The sequence below is a fragment of the Beta vulgaris genome, chromosome 7 (assembly GCF_026745355.1).
Source record: "Beta vulgaris subsp. vulgaris cultivar EL10 chromosome 7, EL10.2, whole genome shotgun sequence".
NCBI classification, from domain to species: domain Eukaryota; kingdom Viridiplantae; phylum Streptophyta; class Magnoliopsida; order Caryophyllales; family Amaranthaceae; genus Beta; species Beta vulgaris.
In genome coordinates this window covers 59,272,555-59,298,922 of record NC_079208.1, presented here as the reverse complement: position 1 = coordinate 59,298,922, position 26,368 = coordinate 59,272,555, and the positions used below count along the sequence as shown (strand labels likewise).

The 26,368-nt window shown below is 36.0% G+C and overlaps 3 protein-coding genes across 5 annotated transcripts; all 3 read left to right on the top strand.

Moving 5' to 3' along the window:
- The first annotated feature begins 566 nt into the window (after window positions 1–566).
- LOC104900201 (phototropin-1) lies at window positions 567–11,922 on the top strand. Of its 2 annotated transcripts, none has more exons than XM_010687572.4 (23): window positions 567–1,045; window positions 2,192–2,898; window positions 3,011–3,193; window positions 4,720–4,811; window positions 5,843–6,095; window positions 6,206–6,443; window positions 6,540–6,610; window positions 6,726–6,832; window positions 7,082–7,131; window positions 7,230–7,334; window positions 7,831–7,890; window positions 7,987–8,076; window positions 8,463–8,539; window positions 8,635–8,719; window positions 8,889–8,969; window positions 9,110–9,213; window positions 9,436–9,485; window positions 9,581–9,687; window positions 9,774–9,896; window positions 10,068–10,119; window positions 10,469–10,581; window positions 10,945–11,085; window positions 11,598–11,922. In XM_010687572.4, exons 2-23 carry the CDS (start codon window positions 2,195–2,197, stop codon window positions 11,694–11,696), a joined length of 2,985 nt encoding a protein of 994 aa, XP_010685874.2. In that variant the 5' UTR covers window positions 567–1,045; window positions 2,192–2,194; the 3' UTR covers window positions 11,697–11,922. The 2 variants fall into 2 exon arrangements, with proteins under 2 accessions (XP_010685874.2, XP_057252070.1); XM_057396087.1 differs by lacking the exon at window positions 567–1,045 and adding an exon at window positions 1,737–2,092.
- Window positions 11,923–13,717: 1,795 nt separating this feature from the next.
- On the top strand, window positions 13,718–16,814 carry LOC104900200 (BTB/POZ domain-containing protein At5g60050). The gene is made up of 2 exons (XM_010687571.4): window positions 13,718–14,558; window positions 15,629–16,814. Exons 1-2 carry the CDS (start codon window positions 13,995–13,997, stop codon window positions 16,589–16,591), a joined length of 1,527 nt encoding a protein of 508 aa, XP_010685873.2. The 5' UTR covers window positions 13,718–13,994; the 3' UTR covers window positions 16,592–16,814.
- Window positions 16,815–18,431: 1,617 nt separating this feature from the next.
- LOC104900199 (embryo-specific protein ATS3A) lies at window positions 18,432–23,780 on the top strand. 2 transcript variants are annotated; one of them, XM_057396229.1, is made up of 3 exons: window positions 18,432–19,150; window positions 22,513–22,642; window positions 22,958–23,780. In XM_057396229.1, exons 2-3 carry the CDS (start codon window positions 22,538–22,540, stop codon window positions 23,408–23,410), a joined length of 558 nt encoding a protein of 185 aa, XP_057252212.1. In that variant the 5' UTR covers window positions 18,432–19,150; window positions 22,513–22,537; the 3' UTR covers window positions 23,411–23,780. The 2 variants fall into 2 exon arrangements, with proteins under 2 accessions (XP_057252212.1, XP_010685872.1); XM_010687570.4 differs by lacking the exons at window positions 22,513–22,642; window positions 22,958–23,780 and adding an exon at window positions 19,354–20,525 and having other exon boundaries at window positions 18,569–19,150.
- The last annotated feature ends 2,588 nt before the right edge of the window (window positions 23,781–26,368 follow it).

Below are 26,368 nucleotides of genomic sequence, written 5' to 3'. Positions count from 1 at the left end.
TATTATTGAAACAGGGATGATTCCTGGGAGGTGATATTTCTTTATTTTCTGAATACTGTGTTACCTTTTGTGCGGATATGCAACTTTTATAGATTTAGCCGGTATATTAGGAGTTAACTAACCAAGTCTACTTGTGGATGCTGGTTAGTTTAATCAATAAAATCTGTACATGATCTTGGTTCGTGGAATCGAAACTTGTCTCCATCTATCAATTATTTTGCATAAATTTGTAACCTTTATATTATCAACATTCATAAACTTAATAGCTAACCTTCATAAACTTTTCATGAATATGAAGGAAATGTACATAAATGTATATAGAAGAATTGAGGAATAGGCTTTAATACCAGCTTAGGTGGCTACTTACTATTATCTTTTCGATTGGTATGCTTCCCATTTTTGATGTAGATATGTGACGTGTGGGAGATAAGTAGTTCCATTATGATTTGTAATTACCAAATTGAGAAATATTAGCTGATAATTACATAACAGAACAAAAATATCTTGCATACATGTGGTGTAGAATCTAGATGGGTACTATATATAGTTTGGTTTTGTATCTAGCTTAGATAATTGACTAGTCAAATTGAGCAATAATAAGCTAAGGCAGGAGAATGGGAAGAATTTTGATGCAACCCAACTGCCGGTAAGAGCCTGAAATATCGAACGTGCATGAAAAGACTCCCATTCTTTGTTTGTCTTTGCCACTTACTGTCCTTATAGTACTGCTGAATTGCCTTCATCTCTCCCCCCAAATTAGAGGAGAGAGTGTAGGATTCTAGCTGTCTTATGCCATAATTATACACATATTATCTGGTGCAAATTTTGGACATGGGGCAGAAAGCAGTGCCATGTGAAGTTTAGCTCTGTAAAGCATGGGGGAGGTGTGGTGTTTTTGTGCTCTTTTTCTGATCAGCCACTGAAGCACCATCGTCGTTGTTGAGAACAATTATTCTTCTTCATTTATGCTACTGCTATATATACTCCTGCGTAACTTATCATCAGAGTATTCGCCGTCGAGTCTATTCATAATCTACATCTCAAGGTACTACTCTTACTGACTTTACTCTTTCTGTAAACATGTGAAGAAGATTTTGACTGTTGTCATGTAATTCATGGAAAAGTTTATTGCTCTTATTTCTTTCCAGATCAGTTATTTTGCCTATCTGTCTTTGTCATTTAAGTTGTCTGACCAAAACAGTTTATAATATGGAGAAGGTTCCATCAAAACAAGCCCATAAAGTGGGGCATATCTATTAAATTTGCAATGACAGAAATTTGATGTGGTTAATGCATAGATGATTTCTTCATTGTGGTCATAGAATTTGATATTTCATCTGTTATATCTAAAGGATAAATTTTGGGTCTTTTAATGGCTTATTTTGCAGGCTAATGTTTTTTATTTATTCTTCGGAAATTCACTGATCACGAATGGCACTTTATCGGTTGGGGGGGGGGGAGTAGGGGATCCCAACTCACAAGAAAACCTTGCTATTTAGATTGATAACCGGGAGTTCTACTCAGAAGAGAACCACCACAATACCTGAACCATGGGTGAGGTGGGAGCGCTCTAATTGAGCTCCTACTTGATCTCGTTGGTTAATATTTTTTTGATTTTGTTGTCTCTCCTCGATTCCATAAACCAGGTTTTTGATTGCATTTCTCTGCATAGGATGACATAATTTCCCTTGGAAGGTAAGCTGCCCTGCATTTTCTACTCTTGATCACGAATATTGTGACAATTACTCGGCCCCTTGTACACTAATATCATGTACATTCCAACTCATTCATTTCCTTTATCACTTTTGTCTCTTTGGCGAACCCCACAGACTATAACTCCTGCCCTATTTGTCTAAGATTGTGATATACATCCACCACCCTCCTGTCATTTTCTGGCTGCATTATGACTCTTGTATAGTATTCCCACTAAATTCTTTGGAGAGTGTTAGATGCTAAGGTGGCATTAGTATGTGTTTCATAGAAGCATTTTTTACGACTTGAGCATTTTTCATCTTCATCATCTGCTGCTTTTCTTCTCCTCATTCCCTCAACCCAGAACTTTCGCTTAACTATTTAAGTTGATCGAATAAAGGTAGTGACGGTCTTAATCTTAATTCTTACCAATTCAGAAAATTGCTGTCGAGATTCAGCATGATTTATTGACAATAGTTCTGATACATATTATGAGCAGATAATGGAACCGAATCGTCCAAGCAAGCAGTCCTCACTTGATCCATCCTATTCAAGAGACTCTCGAGGCTCATTGGAAGTATTCAATCCCTCTACCTACTCTTTCAGACCAACTAACTCAATTTTCCAGTCCTCATCCACATGGGAAAGCTGGGAGGAAGGACGTAGTAAGCTTGAGCAGGTTAAGGAGGACGACCTGAAACTCCAACCCAAATCAAGTCGGCCTGTGCCCGATGAGATCACCTCATGGATGGCTTTACCTGACCCGACTCCAGCAACCAACAAGACCATTGCAGCAATATCCAGTTTAAATGAGGATGATCATCAACCGAAACATAAAGGTTCTACTACTGCCAAGGCTGAGCAGAGAGCAGCTGAGTGGGGTTTAGTACTTAAAACTGATGATGAAACTGGGAAGCCACAGGGTGTGACCGTCAGAACTTCAGGTGGGGATGAAACGAATACTAAACCCGAAAACTCGAGGAAGGAATCGGGTGGCTCAGTTCGGAATTCAGGTGATTCATCCGACGGTGGGCTTAGTAGGAACATCCCGAGAGTGTCTGGAGACTTGAAGGATGCCTTGTCAACATTTCAGCAAACATTTGTTGTATCAGATGCCAGCAAACCAGATCACCCAATTCTGTATGCCAGTGAAGGTTTTTTTAAGATGACTGGGTATAACTCCAGAGAGGTTATTGGCAGAAACTGGTGAGCAAGTTTTTACTTCTTTCCTTAATTATTCACTGCAACATTAACTGTCATAACGGATAGAATTTTTTATTTTAATTCTATTTCATGTTTTCTTTTTTGGGTGGGCCAGCCGGTTTTTACAGGGAGCAGATACAGACCCAGAAGAATTGGATAAAATTAGAGAAACTTTACAGAAGGGTACCAATTACTGTGGGAGATTGCTGAATTATAAGAAAGATGGCACACCTTTCTGGAACCTTCTGACAATTGCACCCATAAAAGATGAAGCAGGAAAAGTCCTCAAATACATTGGGTGAGTATTACTTGATACTAATTTTACTGTGCTGTTTTTGGGCTCAAGAGCATGCACATTTACTTATAATCTTAGGAAATGTTGGACCTATGAGTTAAGTCGAGGTTGAAAGCAATCAAAACCTTGAGTTATATATACCTTAAACATGGGAGCTCAAAGATCTAATATTATGTTGAAGCCAACAGCAGACATAATGCAGCTACTTTTGTGACTTGTAGGTCCATATACATGTTACCTACATAAACAGGGTTCCAAAGGCACACTGCTTTCTGGTTTTCTTAGTTGTTGAACTTTGATTTTCACATTTGCCGATGCACAACTTTGACTAATAATATCTTTAACTCATATACTTTCTCGTTTTTTTCTCAATGATTGCTCTTTATTTTTGGAGTTGGAAATTAAATAGCCGTAGATGACATAGCCCCTATAAGGCTAAGGGAGATCCCAATACACAAGGAGATCTCAATTATTATCAGATAAGAAAACCAGGAGAAAACCACCACAATATCCCAACTTGAAGGTGATAAGAATCGAACTCCAACCTCCTAATTGGAAGTGGGAGGTCTGCTATTGAGCTCCCACTTGATTCTCTTAGTTGTTGCGCTTTCAATTTCAAGTCTTCCCAAGCATAGCTTTAAGCCTTTAACTTTTAATATCTTTATAAGCTATTATTAAACTTCATTTAAATTGATATTTTGAATATATATATATATATATAATATAATATATTAATATATATATATATATATTATATATATTATGTATATATATATATATGTATATATATATATATATGTATATATGTATATATATGTATATATATATATGTATATATATAATATTTAGACAAATTCAGTAAATAACACTTTACATAATAATATTTGTTTTCAGACATATGTAAAAAATATGATCAAGTATGATATAATAGTGCGAAAGTCAAAGTGGAACAACTAAAATTGTAGAGGAAATGTTAAGTACTAAACAAATTATAATAGAAGCTCTTCCTGAAGTGATATATCAGAAATTAAGAATACTCTCTTTTTCATTTCTCTGTCTTCTTGTTGGCTTAATAGCAACTTGACAGAGGGCTTTTTTGTCAGTTGCCTGACTTTCATGTTATGTGATGGCGATAAAGCTAGGATATTTACCAAGATACTGTGTTAATATCTTATAGAAGTGAGGTGAAAAGGGAAAATAAAAAAATTAGATGTGATAATACTGATTAGTACAGGGTTGATATGTTCTGAATTCTGATTGGAGGCTGTGATTTTGTCACATTCTGAAGATTGACATAATAAAAGATAAGCTTTAAGTAAAGCATTGATGAGTACTCTTAAGTCTTTATGTCATGTTATATGTGTTTAATACCCTGAACTCACATTTATGATTTATCTTTAATCTTTGACTTACCTTTATGATAATAACGGTTTAATTAGTTAGGACCATGCTTTGTGATAATAGATGGAGGAAAGTGATGGAACACAAAATAATTATCTTATTCTTACATATGGATGCTGATATGGCAGGATGCAAGTGGAGGTGAGCAAGCACACAGAAGGCTCTAAGGATAAGATGGTCCGTCCCAATGGACTGCCAGAATCCTTGATTAGATATGATGGTAAGTTTACTTCTACAAGATATACTTTCACCATCTATAAATCACATCATATACAACTCAACAATGGGGACATTTACAAGCTCTCTTTTCCATTTTAAATGATGTCATTTCGCATATAGAATTTAAACTGGGTCCAGCCTCTTAATTGAGAAAAGACAGTTGATAATAGGTTAGCTGATGACATTATCCAGTGTTATGTTACCTAATCAGTTTTATGAGTATGGTTATGGGAACAAGTTTGCTACCTAATTTTGTTAAGTTAGTCCAAAGGTATACGATTTGTATGTACAAATGCGTCTTTTTGGAACGCAGTTCGCTGGGGTTAGTAAATTAGGTAATCTTATCACATGTAGTGGCATATAACTTCATCTTTTTTTTTTCTTAATTACCAAGTCACAATCTGTACTTGTCTACTTGTGCTTTCACCTGCCTGAAGCACAGTATTAGACTCAACGGAGGAAGTATCAGTATGCATTAAGAAGACCAACATTGAGACTATTTTCTCGAAACTGAGAGATGCTCTCAGGGCGCGCCGGGGACACCCTATAAAAATAAGGGGGCACTTATGAGATATTCTGGGGGTGACATGTAAGATTCATATCTGATATGCATTCATGCTTCCTCTTGAAGACCTTGCGTATCATAATGAACATCAAGTGATCATATTCTTCAGATGCAAATACTAGTGGGATTCTTCTAAAAGATGCTATGATTATTTCTGCTATATATGTATTCATGTGATCAGATGACATGCTTTAGTGGAACAAAAGATGCATTGTTTTTCTTATGCAAGAGCCATGATGCATGCCAACATTATGACTGTGGCGCCCGCCAGAAGACCTTCCATATCATAGTAAACTTAGAGCAATCATATTCTTCCAATGGAAATACTAATGGGATTATCGTAAAACATGCTATGATTATTTCTACAATATATTCATGTGCAAATATTGTTTGATTGAGTGGAACAAAATATGCATTCATGTTGCTATGCATGAGCCATGATGCATATGAATATTATGACTCTGCAGCCCGCCAGAAAGACATGGCAGCTAGTTCAGTGAATGAGCTACTGCAGGCAGTGAAAAGGCCTCGGGCTCTAAGTGAATCAGGAAATCGGCCCTTCCGAAGAAAATCAGGTGGCAATGATGAAAAAGACAGATCACAGTCTCAAATGAGGAGAAATTCAGAACATGTACCTCCAACTAGACGTATGTCATTGGAACGGCTCAGCGAGGTGCCTGAGAAGAAATCTAAAAAATCTGGACGCCGTTCTTTCATGGGGTAGCAGTCTCTTCTTCCCAACGATCTCTCCATTTTAGTAGTATATAATCAATTCGATATAGTATATGTTCTTAGAGAAACTTCTGAGATTTTCTCTTATTGTATATTAGCATTTTAAAGAAAAGTAAGGCCAGCGAGGAGCCTGTCAATGATGAAGAAGCATTTGATGATAATGGAAGTACTGACGATGATGATTATACTTACGATTATGATGATACGAGACCTGACAGTGTAGATGATAAAGTAAGGAAAAGGGAAATGAGAAAGGGTATTGATCTTGCTACCACACTTGAACGTATAGAGAAAAATTTTGTGATCACTGATCCAAGGCTGCCTGATAATCCCATTGTAAGATTTCATCTTTCTTGCATAACAATCTTGGAAAATCTCAATATATAAGAAAGTTGTTTCACTTGATTATCTTATTTGTGACTGTTATTGCAGATTTTTGCATCTGATAGTTTCTTAGAGCTGACTGAGTACAGTCGGGAAGAAATTTTGGGAAGAAATTGCAGGTAGGTCAACCAAGTAGCTTTAGGTCAATTTTTTTCCTTTAGGTGGTTTCACAAGATCTCAAAACTCAGTATACATTATGCTTAACACTTTTTCTGAAATCGCACAACTTTACAGGTTTCTCCAGGGGTCTGAAACTGATCCAGAAACAGTACGTAAAATCAGAGATGCAATAGACAACGAAACAGAAGTTACAGTTCAGCTGATCAACTACACAAAAACTGGTATTTTCTAACTTCTGATGAACTACACCAAACAGAAGTACTGAATTGATTAAAAGATTGGACTTATGTAGTTATGTGGTAGTAAAAAAAAAAAAAACTGATGTAAATTTAAATGTTATATATATATACGTTCTTCATGTGACGCTCATGAAGAATCTAAAACCTGCAAGAATTAACCATGAAAGAAGCTTCAGTTTTGATACCTGCCAGTACGTTAGTTGCTTATGATTAACCTCTAAAATAATTCAGGGAAAAAGTTCTGGAATGTGTTCCATCTACAGCCCATGCGCGACCAAAAGGTATAACTTTGTTTACTTACTCAAGAATTGATTATATTTTCAACGTATTGATTCTTTGGATTTTCTCTAATTATTCCTTGTGTGTTGTCTGTGAGTAGGGAGAAGTTCAGTACTTTATCGGGGTTCAGTTAGATGGTAGTCAACATGTTGAACCGCTTCAAAACAGCATCCCGGTAGAGGCTGTTACAGAGAGTGAGAAACTGGTAACAGCAATTCAAATCAATTAACACCTTCTTTCTTGCCATTGTTCAAGTACTATTGACTGGATTCTTTTATTTTAAATGGCTTGTTTGTAGTTGGTAATAAATGATGATAATTTCCTTGAATTTATATGTAATTTAGTAATTTTGTAGAAAAGTTCTTATGTCAATGCCCATGGTAATGGAAATATGAGTTCATTGTTTTTATTCATAAATTTTTATCACCACTAGATACCACCTCGCAAGTGGTTAAGGTTGGTAATAGATATTTGTGAAGGTATTTAGTGTTGGACAAGTATTATTATGGATATTGACATAAGATTTTTTTTTCACAAATAAATTTTATCATCATTACTGACTGCCAAAGGTCTGTAGATGTGTACATGGTCATGGGGTCCAGGGGTCGCCACCCTTTTAAAGGGCATATGCATACATATATATTATATCTCCAAAAGTGAAGGTGGTCTAGAATTTAACATAATCACTACTTGCAACTCAGATTAAAGAAACTGCACAAAATGTGGATGTTGCAGTTCGAGAACTCCCAGATGCCAACAAGGTGAGCAATAGGAGTGTATGACATGATAGATCATTTGTCTCTTTATGACTCTGACCTCACATTTGACTATATGAATTTGTTGTATGTCCTATGCAGAAACCTGAGGACTTGTGGGCTAAACATTCAAATGTTGTACAACCAAAGCCCCACAGGAAGGACTGTGCCTCATGGAAAGCCATCCAAAAGGTGGGACCTAAAGGGTTTTAGCTTCTTTGCGATGACTTGTCTTTTTACTTCAACAAAAGAAAGTTTCAGGAAAAGTATGTTTGTACAAGCCCACACAAGGGCTAGCCAACTTCAATTCAAAAATTAATCAAGTTCAGATAAGTGCTGATATAGTAGAACAAGTTTCCAAAGAAGGGATAATTCCTAGGTTGAAGACCTAATTTTTTTCTGTTTCGGCATTGGATTTCCATCCAATCTTTTGTATATTAATTATGCCCGCAGCATTGCGAGGCATGCAGGGATATTCAAGCAGAGAAACTCTGCTTTATCTACTATGTTTTTGAAAATGATTGTTTCAACCAAAGGTATAAAATTGTGTATCTCATTTAATCACTCTTTATTTGCAGGTCATAGAAAGTGGAGAACCAATAGGCTTGAAACATTTTAAACCAGTGAAGCCTCTAGGAGCTGGTGACACTGGAAGGTCTCTATTAGTTCCTTGAGTTGCAAACTTGCAATATTCAACTCTATATCTTTAGAGGCTTCTGTCTTAACTGTTAACTGCCTCAACTTTTGCAGTGTGCATCTGGTGGAATTGTGTGGAACAGGTGAATTTTTCGCCATGAAAGCAATGGATAAAAATGCAATGCTCAACCGTAATAAGGTATCAAAAAGCTGTATTTTTGTGCATTAATTTCAGTTGTTGGCTTTGGGAAACATGACAGACTGTACTGATGGCATTCACGACCAGTCGTGCATTCACTGATTCTAAAACATATCATTCCATATCAATTGTTGTCTTTAACGTACCTTATCTGGCAATTTTGTTTTAGGTCCACAGAGCTTGTGCAGAAAGGGAAATTCTTGATATGCTTGATCACCCTTTCCTCCCTGCATTATATGCTTCATTTCAGGTTAGGACAACCAAGCTCACACTTCTCCTTATCAAAAGCATCATTATAGATGCAAATAGTGGCTATAAGTTTTGCCTGCATGCATATTCATTCTAAAAACAATTATTTCTTGTTGGAATTAATGTTTGGTAACGTTGCAGACGAAAACACACATTTGTCTGATAACTGACTACTGCCCTGGTGGGGAGCTCTTTCTACTTTTGGATAGACAACCAACAAAGGTCTTGAAGGAAGATGCAGTAAGGTAAATTTTGAGTGTGCTCTCTTTTGTAAACTTAAATTTTCACTTGAATGATTTAACAGTTATATTTACACTACACTACGGCATAGCTTTTACCCAAAGACCAAATGCCAAATTGATGTCTACTGTTTTGACCATAACTTATATTTTACCGGTGCAACCTGTGCAAAAGTTTCTCTTTTTGTGTTGTTTTTCAAATTTGAAATATTAGTACAACTTTTGTAGATTCTATGCAGCGGAGGTGGTCGTTGCATTGGAGTATCTCCATTGCCAAGGTAGAGTGACTACTTACTCGGAATAGAAAATATTAATCGTATATGAACTTGGAGGTGGGCAGACAATGAGTTATGATCTTCTTTGTTGTCTTCAGGTATAATTTACAGGGACCTAAAGCCAGAGAATATCCTAATTCAAAGCAATGGCCATATAGCTTTGACAGATTTTGATCTATCGTGTCTGACATCTTGCATGCCACAGGTACTCTTATATACTACAGCTTAATATGGAGTTTTATCTTCAAAGATACTGATATGATTATTGTTTAATTTGGTGGCTGTTTGCAGTTGCTGATTCCAGATATCAACCAAAAGAAAAGGCAACAGAAGGCTCAACAAACTCCTATATTTTTGGCTGAACCTATGCGAGCATCAAATTCTTTTGTAGGAACAGAGGAATACATAGCTCCGGTATATGTTCTTTAAATTACTGGTTTTTTTTGTAACAGTATCTTGAAATAATTATCTCACTTGAAGGACCGTCTGTATCTTCTAAGCGATAGATTCAAAATATCAATGTAATCTTTCCACCTTTAGCTTTATCATTAGGTCCATGACATTCTCTTCCTGTTTTGACTGCAGGAAATTATTGGTGGGGCAGGCCATACAAGTGCAGTGGATTGGTGGGCATTAGGTGATTTTCTTTTCTGTCTATGTTATGTCCTCAATGAGTGTCTGAAAGCACAAGGAGCTGATCCTGAAACTTGAATGCATTGCCCATTTTCTGTTACGTTAACATGCCAATAATTGTTCTGTACGCCTGTAACTTCCTTAGACTTTGTTCCAAAATATGTAAATCAGATGTTTGTGTTGTCTTCTATAACTGCACTAGGAAGATTTATAACTTCTGAGATCTGCTAATGCTTAGAGATGTGGTAATGCTTTTTGCGCCCTTCTTGGAGATGTTTAGGGCTTCATATTGATGATCAAGGTTAATTTCATTGCTAAATTAATCAGTAACTGGTGTTTCTTCTTATTCTTAGGAATACTCTTATATGAGATGCTCTATGGGTATACGCCTTTCCGTGGTAAAACGAGGCAAAAGACATTCACCAATGTGCTTCAAAAGCATCTTAAATATCCAAGTAATAAGCCGGTAAGCGCTGTGTGTTTCTGGAAGTAATCGTTGTTTGTCCCTTAGGTCCACTGACTTGGAATCTGCCGTCTCCAACACAACTATAACCATTAATAACTTTGATTTCATCAGTGACAATTATAACAATTTCATATCATTATACCACGCATACAAATGAATCTAACAAGCTTCCATATGACATCGAGTATGATCAAAGTTTTCTAACTTTGACTTGTAATAGAAGGCGAATGAATAGAACTTGGAAACTGAAGGGAGTACAAGTTAGAGCATGACTTACAAACCAGCAATTGTTATTTTGATATTTGCAAGAATTCAGAAATAATGTGTACATTTTGGTGTTTGCTAAACTGGATCTTGTTGCAGGTGAGTCTACATGCCAAACAGCTGATATACCAATTGTTGCAGAAAAACCCCAAGGACAGGTTAGGGGCATGTGAAGGTGCAAACGAAATTAAGCGACATCCATTCTTCCGCGGAATGAATTGGGCTCTTGTTCGCTGCGTGGTAAAAATATGCTCTCATTTTACTACCATGCATGCATTCTACTTTTTTGAGGGGAAAGTTAGAGCGGGATATTATTGCATGCATGCATTCTACTTGAGAACTCGTCAACTTATATTGGAAAATTTTAGTTCCTCTTTTAGCGATGAAGTACCATTTTTTGAATATTTGCAAAAAGCCACCCATAGTGTTATGATTAAATTTTCATGTACTTTGTTTTTTTAAATCAATGTGATGGAGATTGGGTAGTCTTATCATGTATGCATAAAACATAACTTTTCTTAGAAGGATCATTTATTATGTCATATTCTATATTAATTATGAAGCGTTAGGCGTCCTGCAATACTGTATTTTGGACAGGGGGAGTTATAATTTGTGACAATCGGAACTAAAATTTGTGTGATTTCCATCAAGCTAAAGACATTTATGATTTATGAACATAATCTCTGATTCATAATATGGCTTAACTTGCTGTTTTTGACGTGCTTAACTGAATTTGTTGTGGAAATTTTCAGAATCCTCCTGAGCTTGAAGTTCCTTTCTCCACTGACCCAGAGAAGGAAGCAAAAATCATAGACCCTGAAATGCTGGATCTTCAAACAAATATCTTTTAAGAGGATCATGCTACATTTCAAGAGCTTCTGATTTTTTTTGTTTTTATCTAGGAAAAAAAGGAAATAGATATCAGATTTGTTCATTAAAGTTGTGTTCCTTTGGTTCTGTCAAAAGATGTAGCTGTAGGGGGGAAATAATAAGATTTTGCTTGTTTTATTCCTTGTAGTATGTAATGTTTGGATTAATATGTCACATTTGATAATCCAAAGAGTATTTGTCTTTTAACTTTTGTGCAATGAATTCACACCTACTTCAACTTCCTTCTTTTTTTTTGTTTTGTCACTTATATAAACGCAATTCTAGTCATTTCATTAAAGAAAAGGACCAGTAGGTGCAATTTTGCAAAAGGTTGAACCCCAACCCTAAGGGGCCCCGCAATACCACGGAGGTGGTAAGTCGCGGCATGTGCCTCAACTAGGAAAGGAGAATATAGCCGCCATTCATAGTAACTCAATCACAAGGATCGAACTTGAAACGTAGGGTATATTCTGCAAACCACTATACCACTTCACCAGCTGAGCTATGCGCCGGATGTTACTAGTAGGTGTAATTGCTCATGGAGTTTAGAAGAACATTTCTCTAAGGACTAAGGCAACTTATATATGGAGTACTCATATGAAAAGGCATTGATAGTCTACCCTTAATGTGACGTTCTCCATTATAATTACAAGTATTGAATCCATGATCTTAATTATATACTAATTATTTATGCTCTAATTAAAATCTTATAGTCCAACTCTCAAAACAAAATCTAATAGATGACAGATGAAAATAAATGCCAATCATCACTTACTCTTTACGTTTGCAATTTATTATTAATGTTGTAATTGATGTCCTCTTAAGGATTGGGGGAATCCATACATATATAATAATTACAGCTGTGCCTTTTGTCTTTCTATATAGGGGGTGTTTGGGGGAGAGAGTTTTAGAGAGAGTTTAGAAGTTTGGAGAGAGTTTAGAGTTTTGACCAATAAAAACTCTAATTTGGGTGTTTGGTGAGAAAGAGGATTAAAGAGAGTTTTGTACCGAAAACTCTGATCAAAACTCTCTTTTGAAAAAGCTGGGTAGAGGAGCTTTTTCATGAGAGTTTTGGAGAGAGAAAAAACAAATGATTATTTTGTCCATATAATTAATACTAAAATTTGTTTTTAAAAAAAACATGTCCATAAATGTCATTTTACATGCTCTAAAAAGTACAAAACTCTAAACAATCAGCTAAGTTTTATCAAACACCTTTACACAACAATTATTTAAATCAGCAGTCAAATCCTCTGAACAAAAAAGTAATCATCTAACCACAAACTCTAAACTCTAACATCTAAACTCTAAACTCTAATCACCAAACAGGGCCATAATCAGTTTTAAGAATTGTACACCATTGGTAGTTGGAGTGATTGGCTCAGTTAATATTCTTATATAAGCAAAGGGAGTGAAGATAAGAGGGCAATGTTATATCTACTCGGTGGGTAGTTAATCAAATAGGAATAAAAAATTTAAAAAACTATTAAAATTGATGAGTTGGATTTCACTATTATTTATTTCTATTTATAGTGGTTTGTTGACCCAATGGATAGATAAAAGTTTTTCTCACAATAAGAGATACTCGTCTATTTAAAAGAACACCGGCTAATTTAACAAGTCACGGTGCCATATTTGATACGGAAGGAGTAGCACTCTATTAGGCCTTGTTCTTTTGAAAAATAATTTTAGTTTTATTCAATTCAGTTCAACTTAGCTATTTTCCTTTTACGGTTACGGTCAAGTTCAGCTCACTTTCGTGTATTCTCTTCACCTTAAAAAAAAAATAGTTAAGGTCCGATAAGTTCATATCAAATCTGATAAGGTCTAACACAACATTCAAAAATAAATTCCAATAAAAATCGATCAAGTCTAATAAATTCAGTTCAAATAAGTTTGGATTTTTTCAGGTGAAGTGAACGCAACCGTTAGTTGAACCTAAAAGAACAAAACCTTAATCATCAAATTATTCAAATATTATCTACTCCATTAGGTGCCCTTTTTTCTAATGTAAGCAAATTATCACCAAATCCCACACCATTAATACTAAACCATTAAAGCATTAGTGAAGTTCTCTCTTTGCTCACTCATCTCTGTACTCTGCCTACTACTTTCACTGTCAGTACAGACTACAGTAGTAGAGACAGTAGTACACAGAAATAAAGAATCACAGATCTGAAAACTTCTTTCATATCTTTTGCCCTTTTTTTTCTTCTTCTTCTTCCTTGGATTCCTTCATTTATACCAGTAGTTCTGTTGATCTTTCTCTCTCCTCTTTAATGGCGTCTTCTAGAGAAGTATCCACCATGATTAGACAAGGTTTTATCTCAGACCCATCAATTTCTCTCTCCTCAAATTCCAGAAATTCACCTTCTTCTTCACCTTCTAAACCCCTTTCTCTCTCTCCTCCTGCATTTTCTCGACCTACCCTTTTCGAAATGATGACAGATGAACAACTTAGAGAGTCTAAACAATCGAGTGATAATAATCGTAGAAAGTTGCAGGATAAATTGGCTAGGGTTTTGTCGAAAAACCCTAATTTTGGTGATAGTAATAATTGTAGTAGTAATAATTTGGGGGGTTTTGGAGATGGTGATGTGAAATTAACTGTAAGTGGAAGAGATGGTTTTAAGATATCAATGGATGTTCATAGAAGGGTTTTAGCTGAAAAAAGTAGGTTTTTTGCTGAGAAATTGAGTGATGGAGGTATTACTCATTCAGTTGAAATTTGTGATTGTGATGATGTTGAGATTTATGTTGAAACTCTTGTTTTGATGTATACTCATGATTTGAAGAAGAAATTGATGGGTGATGATGTTACCAAAGTTTTGGGCTTGCTTAAGGTTTGTCCTTTTTTTTGGAATTTACCTTTCATTTTTTGTTTTGTTTTGTTTTGTTTTTTAATAGTTGTTCTTTAGTTGAAATTGTTCATATGTTATTCTGTCTATGCTAATTTGATGGGGAGTTAAAGTTTAACATATGTTGATAGTGTTGTTATTTGTTAATGATGGTATTAATTGTAGTGCTGAGAGTTGCAAAATGTTGGAAAGAAAATGATGTATCCTTTTTATTGAGGTTATGTTGTTAATTAGACATAGAACAGCAGAGGATGAATGTACTTGTTATTTGGTCATGCGACGATTACGATTATATTCATATATCATGGCTTTATTTCATGTTTCACACCTAGCTCAATTGCTTTATTCCATGTACATGCTGGGAGACATCAGTTTAGGACAGAAACATGGAAAGTATTTGGATTTACGGCCAAGTGTGGTACTTGGAAACATATCCTGTGTTTGATGAGAATGGCTTGGTATATAAATCTTTGAAACATGAGTCAATGGTGGTATGTTTGTAAATACACTTGAAACAGATCTCACTAGTCTCCTATGTCACATTTAGAAATCTAAAAGTTCAGATATTTGTAGTTTTCTTATTGAATATGTGGAGTGAGTCCGTGTAGAGCACATATGTAGTAGTTGCAATTTGGATTGCTATCACCGAGTTGAATATATATTGGAAAATACCTGGATAAGCGCTGAGATGGTGAAGAGTGGAAATTATCGTGAGTTGCGTGTAAGATCAGGATACATATGATGATGTTCTGAAAGAAAGAAAAATTGGTTCTATAGAGCACCTAATGAAGGATAAACAGAGGCACCTAGCTTTGTCTAGCGGGCTTTCTTTTGGTAAAGCCAAGGATAGCCCAAGGCAAATCATAACTGTTAGAAAGAGGATGATCATCTACTTAAAGTTGTGAGTTGTCACCACAGAATTCAATTTTTACTTCTATTTCAGTCAGTTGAATTCAGTTGCAAAGTGCAAATATCGGGAAAATATGATCACTTTTCGAACTTGTAATGGTCTTTTTGCTCTGATGAAGTAATTAGGATGTTGGGCTGTTATCCAGGTATCTGCAGCCATTTTGTTTGAAACTGGGATCTTGTCATGCTTAGAGTATTTGGAAGCAGTTCCATGGTCTGAAGATGAGGAGGAGAAAATTATTTCATGTCTTAATCAGCTTCAGCTTCATGACTCAGTGAGTGAAGATGTGCTGCAGAGAGTATCAACTGAACCATCTACATCTACAAGAGCTGAGGATATGTTCACGAAAATGCTTACTGGTGTCCTTCAAGCTAAAGATGATAAAGCTCGTAAAGAAATGAAGTCTCTTATTTCTAGGTTGCTTAGGGAAGATGTTGCAGACTTCAGCACTTATGGTCCCAAAATTGATGTTTCCAGAGATACTTTGTACAGTCTCTGCCATCGGTGTCTGAGTGCGCTTATTCTTTGTCTATCAGAAGCTACGTGCATGGATGAAAGTAGACAAGAGCGAGGTGCTATAATGGCCGAGATAGCCCGTGAAGCCGATAATATGCAGTGGATTGTTGATATCCTAATCGACAAGAAGATGGGGGATGAGTTTGTAAAATTGTGGGCTGATCAAAAGGAACTTGCTATTCTTCATTCAAAAATCCCAACCATGTACAGGCACGAGATTAGCAGGGTTACTGCACAGCTATGCATTGCCATCGGAAGAGGGCATATTTTGGTGCCAAAGGAGGCACGTTACTCTCTTCTTTCCACGTGGCTTGAACCTCTGTATGAGGATTTCGGGTGGATGAAGAGGGCTAATAGGTTTGTTGACAAGAAAGTTGTTGAAGATGGTCTTAGCCAAACCATTCTTACACTGCCTATATCACAGCAGCAGAGCATTTTGATGAATTGGTTTGATAGGTTTCTTACTAAAGGAGATGATTGTCCTAATATTCAGAAAGCATTCGAGATTTGGTGGAGACGGGCTTTTATCAGGCAGTATGTACCAGATCAAGATCAGCACATGCAGATTACTGTGTGCGACTATAATGATTGATTGTGTGTCCATTTGACCAACAGCAGGATTGTAAGTATTAGGGATTTTTTTCTTGCTCATTCATGGCTTCTGTGTATCTTTTGTTCTCTTCTCGGATTGTGTGATAATTCTTTGCGTCGTGTATAATTTGTCGCGCTTAAGGACTTCTGTAATGGATTTGATGTACCAAATAAGCTTTATCAAGAGCTATTGAAGCTCAGTAAGGTTGTATATATTTTCCTCAGATGACTCGTTTTCTTGCATTATGTGATGGATTCCCGACTAAACAAACTTTTTGTTGCATGGAAAATTTGAATTTAAGTAAACAGATTTGCATGCTTGGAAGCTAAGCTGTAACGCCACTCATGACATACATGCGAAGGTCTTGATTGTCGACTGATTTACTACTCAATGCACACCTTCTCCTTCAGAGATGTACATTACAACTCCTAGGTACGTCGGAGTTTGCATTGTGGAACTCAAAAGACTCAATGACAATAACAATCATTTTGTGATTGTTTCTCACCTTATTTGATTTCATTTTTAACGACTTTCTTTTTGATGTGAGGGTTGTCCCTCCCTCCTCTTTTGAAGTTGTCTCTATTAATACGAGTGTGTCTTTTAAGGGCTTCCCACAACCCCGGGTTGTATCATATGGCAATTGGTGCGGGGCGCCACCATTTTTCGACTTCCTTGAGGCCGACGACTTTTTTTCATCCCGGATCTTACTAGGCCCCATGGGTAATGTCCCCGGATGCATTGGACCTTCCTTCCCTGCCTGTTTTTTGCCCGTCTCTTGGCTCTCTTGGCACAACCCTCGCTAAGCATAGGAGGGCCTCTAGATAGAATCACATGCCCCTTCCAATGCACGAGTATGCATTCAAATGGCCTCCTATGGTCCTGGGGTGCACCCCATAGGGACCGGGCAAGTCCTCACTAGCTCCCGAGCCGTAAACTATTGTACACGCTTTTTTCCAGTTTTCAGGTTATTTTTCGACTTATTCAGGCACGGTGGATTTTTTTAGTCTTGGACCTTTCTAGGGTGCCTAATGATTCCTCTAGGTGACTCGCACCTTCCTTATCCACTTTTTCCTTCCATTGGCTTGATTGGCACAACCCTCGCTATACTACGGAGGGCCTACGAATGGCATCACATGCCCCTTCTAAGGCACGAGTGTGCCTACAAATGGCCTCCTACGGCCCTGCGGCGCACCCCATGGGAACCATTGCCTGGTCCCCACGGGCGGCCAAAGTCATTGACTATAATCCACTTTTCGGGCTACTTTTCAACTTATGTGAGGCAGGCGATTTTTTTTCGTTTGCGACATTCCTAGCCCCCTGGGGTGCCTAAAGATCCCCCTGTTGCCTCGGATCTTCCATCTGGTCCCACATTTGGCTTCCATTAGCTCTCTCTTATCACAACTCTCACTAGGTTTCAGAGGGCCTACGGATGGCATCACATGCCCCTTCCAAGGTACAAGTGTACCTCAAAGGACCACATCCTACAACCACAGGGTGCACCCCACGGGAAGTAACACTCGGGCCTTGCGGGTGCTTGGAGCCACAGACTATAAACACGCTTTTTCCAGTTTTACGACAATTTTTCCAGATTTCTTTCTCGTTGTGCTTATCTTAAGACAACTGTGTTATTCTTTAACTGATGTGCATCTCCAACCATCTTCCCACTTGACAATGTCCTCCACCCTAATCGACACGCAAAGTGGACCTTAGGTCTAAAAAGAGGGGCAATGCCCCGCTTCTCAAATACGTGGTTTGGGCCCCTCTTTGTAGGAGATTTTTGGCAACTATATGTGCTTTGATTTTTTTTTTTTTTTTTTTGCTTTCAAACGTCCGCAAATTAGATGTTACAAAACGTCTTGGGTGGCTGAGTTAATCATAATTTATTGTGCATCCAAATTGACTTTATCACGCAAAAACTAACTATATTAAAGAAAAATCGACTATATCATACGTATATTGATTATCATATGACTATATAAAAGGTGAATATATATTATATATCATACAAAAATTGACTATATCAAACGTAAATTAAATATATCCAATGAAAATTGACTATATCATACATTTTCGGTGCAAAATAAATTATTTAAACCTAATCCACTTAAAAGTTTATTTTTATTTTTGAAAAAATATTTATTTATAAAATGTCGCCTTATAAAATAGTTACAGATAAATTATCCTAAACAAATAACTAATAAAATTAAGACATAAGCATAAAAATAACAAAATTTAAGACTTTCTATTGACATAATCATATACCCCTCAAAAAAAAAAAAAAAAAATCATATAACGATCGGCTTAATCCCCTATAAGGCTAGGGTTTTAAGGAAAACACATAAGAAGTTTAAAACCCTAACTGTCGAAATTCCAATCCATAGAGTTTGCGGCGACTACAAAAAGAAATTCCATCTCATTCTACAGTGTTACAGATTACCGATCACAGATTTCATCCTACAATTTCCTTTTCTATCTGGGAAGTTTTTTTCAGCATCAATTCAAGTTACTTTTCGAGGATAGAGATTGAAGCAATTTTTCGATGATTTCAAGAAATTGAAGGTTTGTTTAGGACTAATTTTACTATATATTGCGAGTTATAAGTGATTATTGAATAGGGTTTGATTGATTTTGTGGAAATATAGTTTGTCTTTGTGTATATTATTTCATTATGAAGTTTTCAATTTGTGTTTGGAATATCTGTGTAAAATTGTAGCTAAATCTCTAATCTTTGCTGATGTAAAACCCTAATTGACTATTGGCAGGGTTTAGAAGGGACTGATTTTAGGGGTGTAATATGAAAACAGTGTCAGGGGAAGTAGTATCTTGTAAAACCGTTTCTCTTTCGAAAGCCTCGAGAATCCTATCGAAGTTTGCGTGTCTAGACAATGGAGCAGCCCCTGCGTTTGCTCTATACGTGAGGCGTGCTTCGGCTGCCTTTGATGAACTTGCACAGCTGCATAAAGAGCTTAAGATTTCAGGAGGTGAACGTAAAGCTAAGAAGCGACACTCCGATGGTATTGTCGCCCATGGAACGGTTGAGTCTGGTGTAGCTGGTAGTGAAGATGGTTTACTAGGTAAGGAGATAGGCACTAGCAAGAGTAAGGAGCATCGAGGGGTGAGTAAGAGTAAAGGAGAAGCTGGAAGAGTTGAGGCTAGTTTAGATAATGATGAGGGGACACAGAAGCATAAGAGCAAAAACAAGAGAGATAAAGATGATGAGGGGAGACGTAATGCTGGGAGGAGTTCAATGAGCATGGAAGGGAAGAAAGTTGAGGAAATTGTTGATGGGAATGTGGATGATGTAGGAAGTGCTGAGAAGAAGTCAAAGAAAAAGAAGGCGAACAAGGGGAATGTAGATGAAGTAATGAAGATTGTGGAGAACAATGGCCATGACCAAAAGCAACACAAGAAGAAAAAGGAGATAAAGGAAGAGAGAGTCAGCAATGGCATCAAGGTTGATGAACAAAGAGATGAAAGCAAGGGGGATCATTGGAACTTAGGGACTGTAGATAAAGGTGGCAAGGATAAGAAACATAAGAAGAAACGAACTCGTGAAGGGGAAGACGAAGAAAATGAGGGCAAGCTTGCAATTGAGGTGGCCAGCAACAAAGTGAGTAAGAAGAGGAAGCATGAAAGTGTTGCCAATGGAGCATTAGATGATTTACAGGAGGAACACAAATCAAAGAAAAAGAGAAGGTGAACTAGAGGATTAGATTAGAGCGATTTTTCACATATGTTACGGGAATTTTGGTTTCAGAAATGTAAGTTGGGTTATTTGTGGGTCATCCAGCGGTAGGATGATACATTTTTATCTTTATAGCATACTTTTGGAACATGTTCCTCGGAAATAGCTGAATTTAGTCGAGTTATATCAGAAACTCGTCTGAATTTTTTAAGCTCTTGCATTGATGATATTCAATCCGCTTCAGATCAATTTCATAGTTATGTTGTTAGCCACATATCATTGCTATTATGAAATGGAAAGGAGCCTGTAGCTATTGTTTGATTGGATAGCTATAGCCTATTGGTAAGATCCTGGTTTATGTACTTGCTCAGTTGCTCTTGATGCCAATAGTTATAGATGACATGTATTATGTGGGTGATAAACAGATTTTGAACTGACTTTTATTAAGTAGATTGTCTCAGGATATTTGTATTTGCTATGCTAAAAAAAAATACTATTTTCTTCGTGACAAAGAGAATGCAACAATTGAATATTTTATACCTCACATATAATTTCCAATTGTTGCATTCCTTTGGTTACGGAGGACGTATAAGCGATTTCTCATGATATCTGTGTTTGTGGTGCTGCCAAATGAAGTACTATTTAGGCTTATCTTCCTCTCCATATCGAAACTTATTTTGCCATCTGCTCCTGGTGTATTTGGTACCATCTCCTACATATCTGTCTGTTCATGATTTTGCCATCTGCATCTGTGTTTCCTTTCCCACAAAGCAAAGTCGCGGAGGCTTTTCTTGTTTTTCATTAGACTAACTAGAAGGCCTACGGTCAAGTTTTTAATTTTAAGCAGTAGCCTTGACGTCGTTGCCTGAGTTTATCGAGTGGTTTATGTTTTTGTGGGTAGACTTCGCAGGTTTCTGCTTTGGTTTCTTTCTGAAGGAACACTTTGAGCTCTGTCTTTCAGAGCACTCTTTCTACTAAATTGAACTGATGAGAAGGCGGGATGTAATCCAAACCATACCCTGCCAATGGCTGATATTTTTTTGTTGCGTGTCAAATCTTGTTCTCTTTCTGGTGAAAACCCTTTGGTCTTCTGGATCCTGTTAGACTCGTATCAATCTGGATTTGAGTAAGGATAAAACCAATTTGGACTAGAGCTCGAACGCGAGATCTTTGGTTAAACTGGATCAACCTCTTTACTGGTAGTATGGTGAACCTTGTGAATGTGCTATTGTAGTGCAGTCAAATTAAATGATGCGATTGTGCAAAAGAGTAGTGCTAGTCCCATTTTTGAGATACGCAAATCTAGCCCAATCTTGGAGTCCTTGTAGATTTCTGACTTTTCCTTGTTAAAAAAGAGAGTATATTTTGGAAGAGAATCTCTGATATAGGGGTAGTTTCTCTCATTTTGCAACTTCTTTTGAGCATGTTCTCGTGTTGCATTTAGTTGGCTTACATAATTGTTATTGCTTGAAATATCAATAAATAACAAAAAAATGTCCTTACTGTTTCAAAGTTTTGTTGCTTTGATTAACCCGTTTATCTTTTTTAATTACGTTTGTTATTAGGGTGTTCAAACTTTACCAATCTTGACTACGTTTTTCAACGTGCGTGAAATACACTATTATATGTCGATGTATATTTTCTAAAATATCGACTTTCTAATAACTACTTTTTAGTTTTTACTAATATGTAATTATGGATCACAATTGTGTGCTAAAAAGCATGAAATAAAAAAGGCTTGCAACCAAAAGATAGTGGAGGAAATATGTTTTTGTCTTATACCTAATTCTGAGACACAATAACACTCTTTCTAATATTTTTTCCCCATTGATTCTGAAAAGCAATAGAGATAAGATAATACTCCCTTAGAACCTTACTGTGTTACAATGTGCTTTACTTTTAAAGCCAGTTTTTCAGGCATCTTTTCTGGTATGTTAATTTGCAATAGGAGAAGATAAGAACATAAATAGAGAGAAAGAATAATAGAAACGTGAGGCTTGATTAAACCTGTCACTTATGTTTATACTGTAGTTTTTGTGCTAAACCAGAGATTACTGCTGGTATAAGTAGAATTCAAGTAAGTTAATTTACATATGTACATTGCATTATGTTATGTTATGGTATTAGACACAAATGTAGGCTCAGAATCAGAGCTTTCTAATTCTTTCAAGTAAGGAATTTTCTGAAAGAATTTTGAGGAGTATAAAGATACATATGTGCTTATTTCTGCACCTAGTGAACATCAAAACCTTCAAGCCAGAATGGTGATCCGTAAGCGCCTTCTCGCTGCAACTTTGCTGTCTTTACTTGCATTTGCCATGGACTGCCAGAATTTGGAGTTTGCTGAAGCAGAATTGCAAATGAAGGTAATCAACTGCTCTCTCTGTGTCAAAAATATTTTTATAATGTCAGTATTCATCAGCTATGATCATATTTTTTTTTCTCTAGTATGTAATGTTGAAACGTTTTCGTTAGGATTATGCTAAATTTATTTTTAATGTATGTATTCAAATCATGAACTTATATATAATATATTTTACTATGTAATTAGAAATATTGATGATAAAATATGTGTCATGGAGGCCTTGAAAAGGCAAATTGATGTGTGTTTTGAGACATAGGAAGTATTTAATCAGAATTTTTTCTTCTTTTGCATATTATGATTGAGTTTTGGCTGGCAGGGGAAATGCAGCTATGTAATCACTGTAGAGACCAGTTGCACTGTGGAAGCTGGCACATCGAACCATATTAACCTACAATTCGGAGACTCGAGAAGCAATGGTGTTTCTGTCCACCCGCTTAACACGAAGCATGTAAGACGGGTGGATAAAATGGATCAAAGTGTCTTAGATGATGTGCCAAGGAAACCATTTCAACCTTGTAGTGTGGATGAGTTTCAGGTGGAGGGACCCTGCGTGAATGCAACCATCTGCTACTTGTATCTGAAACTCACAGGATCCGATGATTGGCGACCTGGTTTTGCACAGGTCCGGGTTCTGGATAAGTCCGGTCTCAATTCGGATGTTTTCTATTTTCGCCATTATCTTCCTAGGTATGTCTGGAATGGTTATGACTTATGTGATAGGGAAGTCACTCCTTTTGGGATTAAGCACAAAAGAATGGTTTTTGATTGAGTTGGGGGATCATCGTTACATTGGTATCTTGTCTTTTAGAATCGAAACCAAGCTTCTAGACACACGCAATTTCAGAAAGATGATAGGCAAGGTAAATAGACTAATTATAATAATTTGAACACTTAAAGAACTCATGTGTTCTGAAATTATATATATCAAGTTGTCTATCTACGTCCCCTAATAAAAAAAGTTGTCTATTTACCTTGTCTCCGTCATCTAATTAAAATTGCTTGGTAGAGAGGTTGGTTGCAAGAAGTGGGACAGATTTTAATGTAACATAACGGATCATGCAGCATAGGCTTCAGCTTTGCCCTTTTCTTAGCTTGTATACATAATATATATGTGTATAATAAATGTGCATGTTTTTTAATTCTATGTCTTAGTTTTAATGTTTAATTCTATTGGGTTTAGTTGCAAATGCCTAATGAATTGGGTAAACCATTCAAATTTCATACATGTTTTGTGACCATTGTTATTGCCTTGTTGGAACAATTGTACTAGATATGTAGCAACACTTGTATATTGAGAGAGAAGGGTCGCTTATTAATATTATTATAATAAAAAAAAATGAAAATTTTGCACTTTTTAGTATTAACAGAAGTTGTATTAAAACTCATGGTTGCTTGTCAACAAAATGAAACTTTGGCCTCGTTCTTTGGATCGAGAGAAACTGTAGTGAGAGAAATTGAACTAAACAAGAATTAATTGAACTGAACTGAAAATAAGTCCAAAAAACAGGATCTTTATCCATATAAAAGTAATTATCCATGAATTGTGACAAAATAATTTATAACACAAGATTGATACTTTCAGGCCCATTTTCAAAGCTCTGCAAGGCCCAGGGTCATTATTGGCCATTCCCCAGTGAAGTTGCCCAATCACATGAACTCCAGCCACTGGATCAGTACATAATGATAGTAAATCTAAAATTGTTCCATTAAAGCCCACTTTCAAGTCCATATAACATAGATGGTGATAAACTGATACTCGTGATAGATTATGCCAAGATTGGAGGAAAGCATCTTTGAGAATTTTTTTTAAAAGCGTTAGATAAATTTCATTAATCGAAAACTATATGACATTTACAATTGATCTTTGAAATTCATTTCAAGTAATTAAGACTTCTAAACAGCCAAATCTTGAATGAGATTCTCTCTAATTTGTAGAGGAATACAGATAAGAGAAATATGAGCGTCATTTTATGTATATTTTGAAAAGACATAAAGATTTAATTCCAACTTGCACTTTAGGAGGAGCTACATTTTGTTTATTTTTTTAGCGTTAAGTTGTGCGGTAATGATGTAACTAACATACAATCTCAAATTATATGAAGGGCTACAAATGTTTTAAAAAAAATTATCACAAAATTATAAGGAATTCATTACACCTTTAGAAAAAATCTTTATAATAAATATACACTATTCTTCTAAGCCAATTTGAGTAAGAATGATATGTTCATAATTAACGTTAAATTAATCGAAAAAAACATATTAAAGAATTAATATTCAATATAAGAGGAAGAGATCGAATTTCATTTACATCATGTTTATTATGAGTTGTGACTGTCGATAATTATAAAAAAAATTGATCACAATGGAGTCATAAAACCCATTGGGAAATATCCTGTGGTTACTACATTTAACGCGAGATTGATTACTCTGAACAAATTAATTAGTGTCATAAATTATGCCGAAAGAACATGGTACAAGAATGAGATGTCCAAGTATTTATTGACAAAAGTGTGTTCCTCATCCTCACTACCAATTCGTCTTGTACTTGGTTTAAAGAGGATAAATTAGCTTGAAAGTGCAATGGTCCAAGTTGATTATGACATGATAGAGTTTCTTTGGCCTTGGAGTAAACTAGAAAAGTTAGAATTTCTTTTGTTTGAAGTATATTTTAAGTCAACTTTGCACATGTTCTTCTCAAAAGAGGGAAAAAAGAAAGACAAGAAAAGAAAAAGCGCAATTTATGGAATGTGTAAATTTTAATGATATTAGTATAGAATATTATTTCTGTTTACAACACATGTACCATTTTTTATATAGGTATTATGTACCAATTAAATTTTCACAATTGATCTTTTGTTCATTGTTATATAAGAAAAAACGTAGTCAATTGAAATCTTGTTAAATTTATATCAACACGAGGATTTCGAATATCAACTTTCACCAAGATTTGAACCTTGATCTCCCATGTAGGAGATAGAAAGCCACACCATTGAATATTTGGACCCAAGAGTCCTTGGTATAAGAGTACTACTCTGAAACAAATTTTGAGTATATATAATGGTTATAATTATTTGGTACAAGGTCATAAATTTAAAGTAAGATAATAGGGACAAATTTATATGTAATTTACATTAATTCTATATCACAAGTACGTTTATGTACAACTACTCACTATAGCCTCAAAAATAAATAATGTACACGTACCACATTCAAAGCAAAAGAAATTTCATCGACATTTACCCATTGTAAATCCCTTATATGATAGGATAAACCCTATCCCTCTCATAATTTTAGAGCAATTTTATATATTATTAAATTATGAAAAAATCGCATATTGTGGAGTTAAAATGTAAGATAAATTTATAATATTGGACATGCTCTTAAATCCAACCTCGATTACCACATCATCACCACCTAAGTAGTACATAAGATGAATCTTGAACCCGACTTACATGTGCTTTTTAGGATCCGAATTCAAAATATTGGACCTGGTGTCGAATCTGGATCATGGGGCCAGAATATGGATTTGCACCCATATCGGATTTGTAGATCCCTTTTTAAATAAAAAAAACTGGTTTTAACTTTTCATATATGAATTTTAGTACACAATACTTAATTACTTATCCCCTCGATACCTTACAAAGGGATAAACCAACAAACCCTAACTGTCACTTGGTCATTCCTCTTTATCTCTCTACCAACCGCCAGCCTTCCGGCCTCTCGTCAG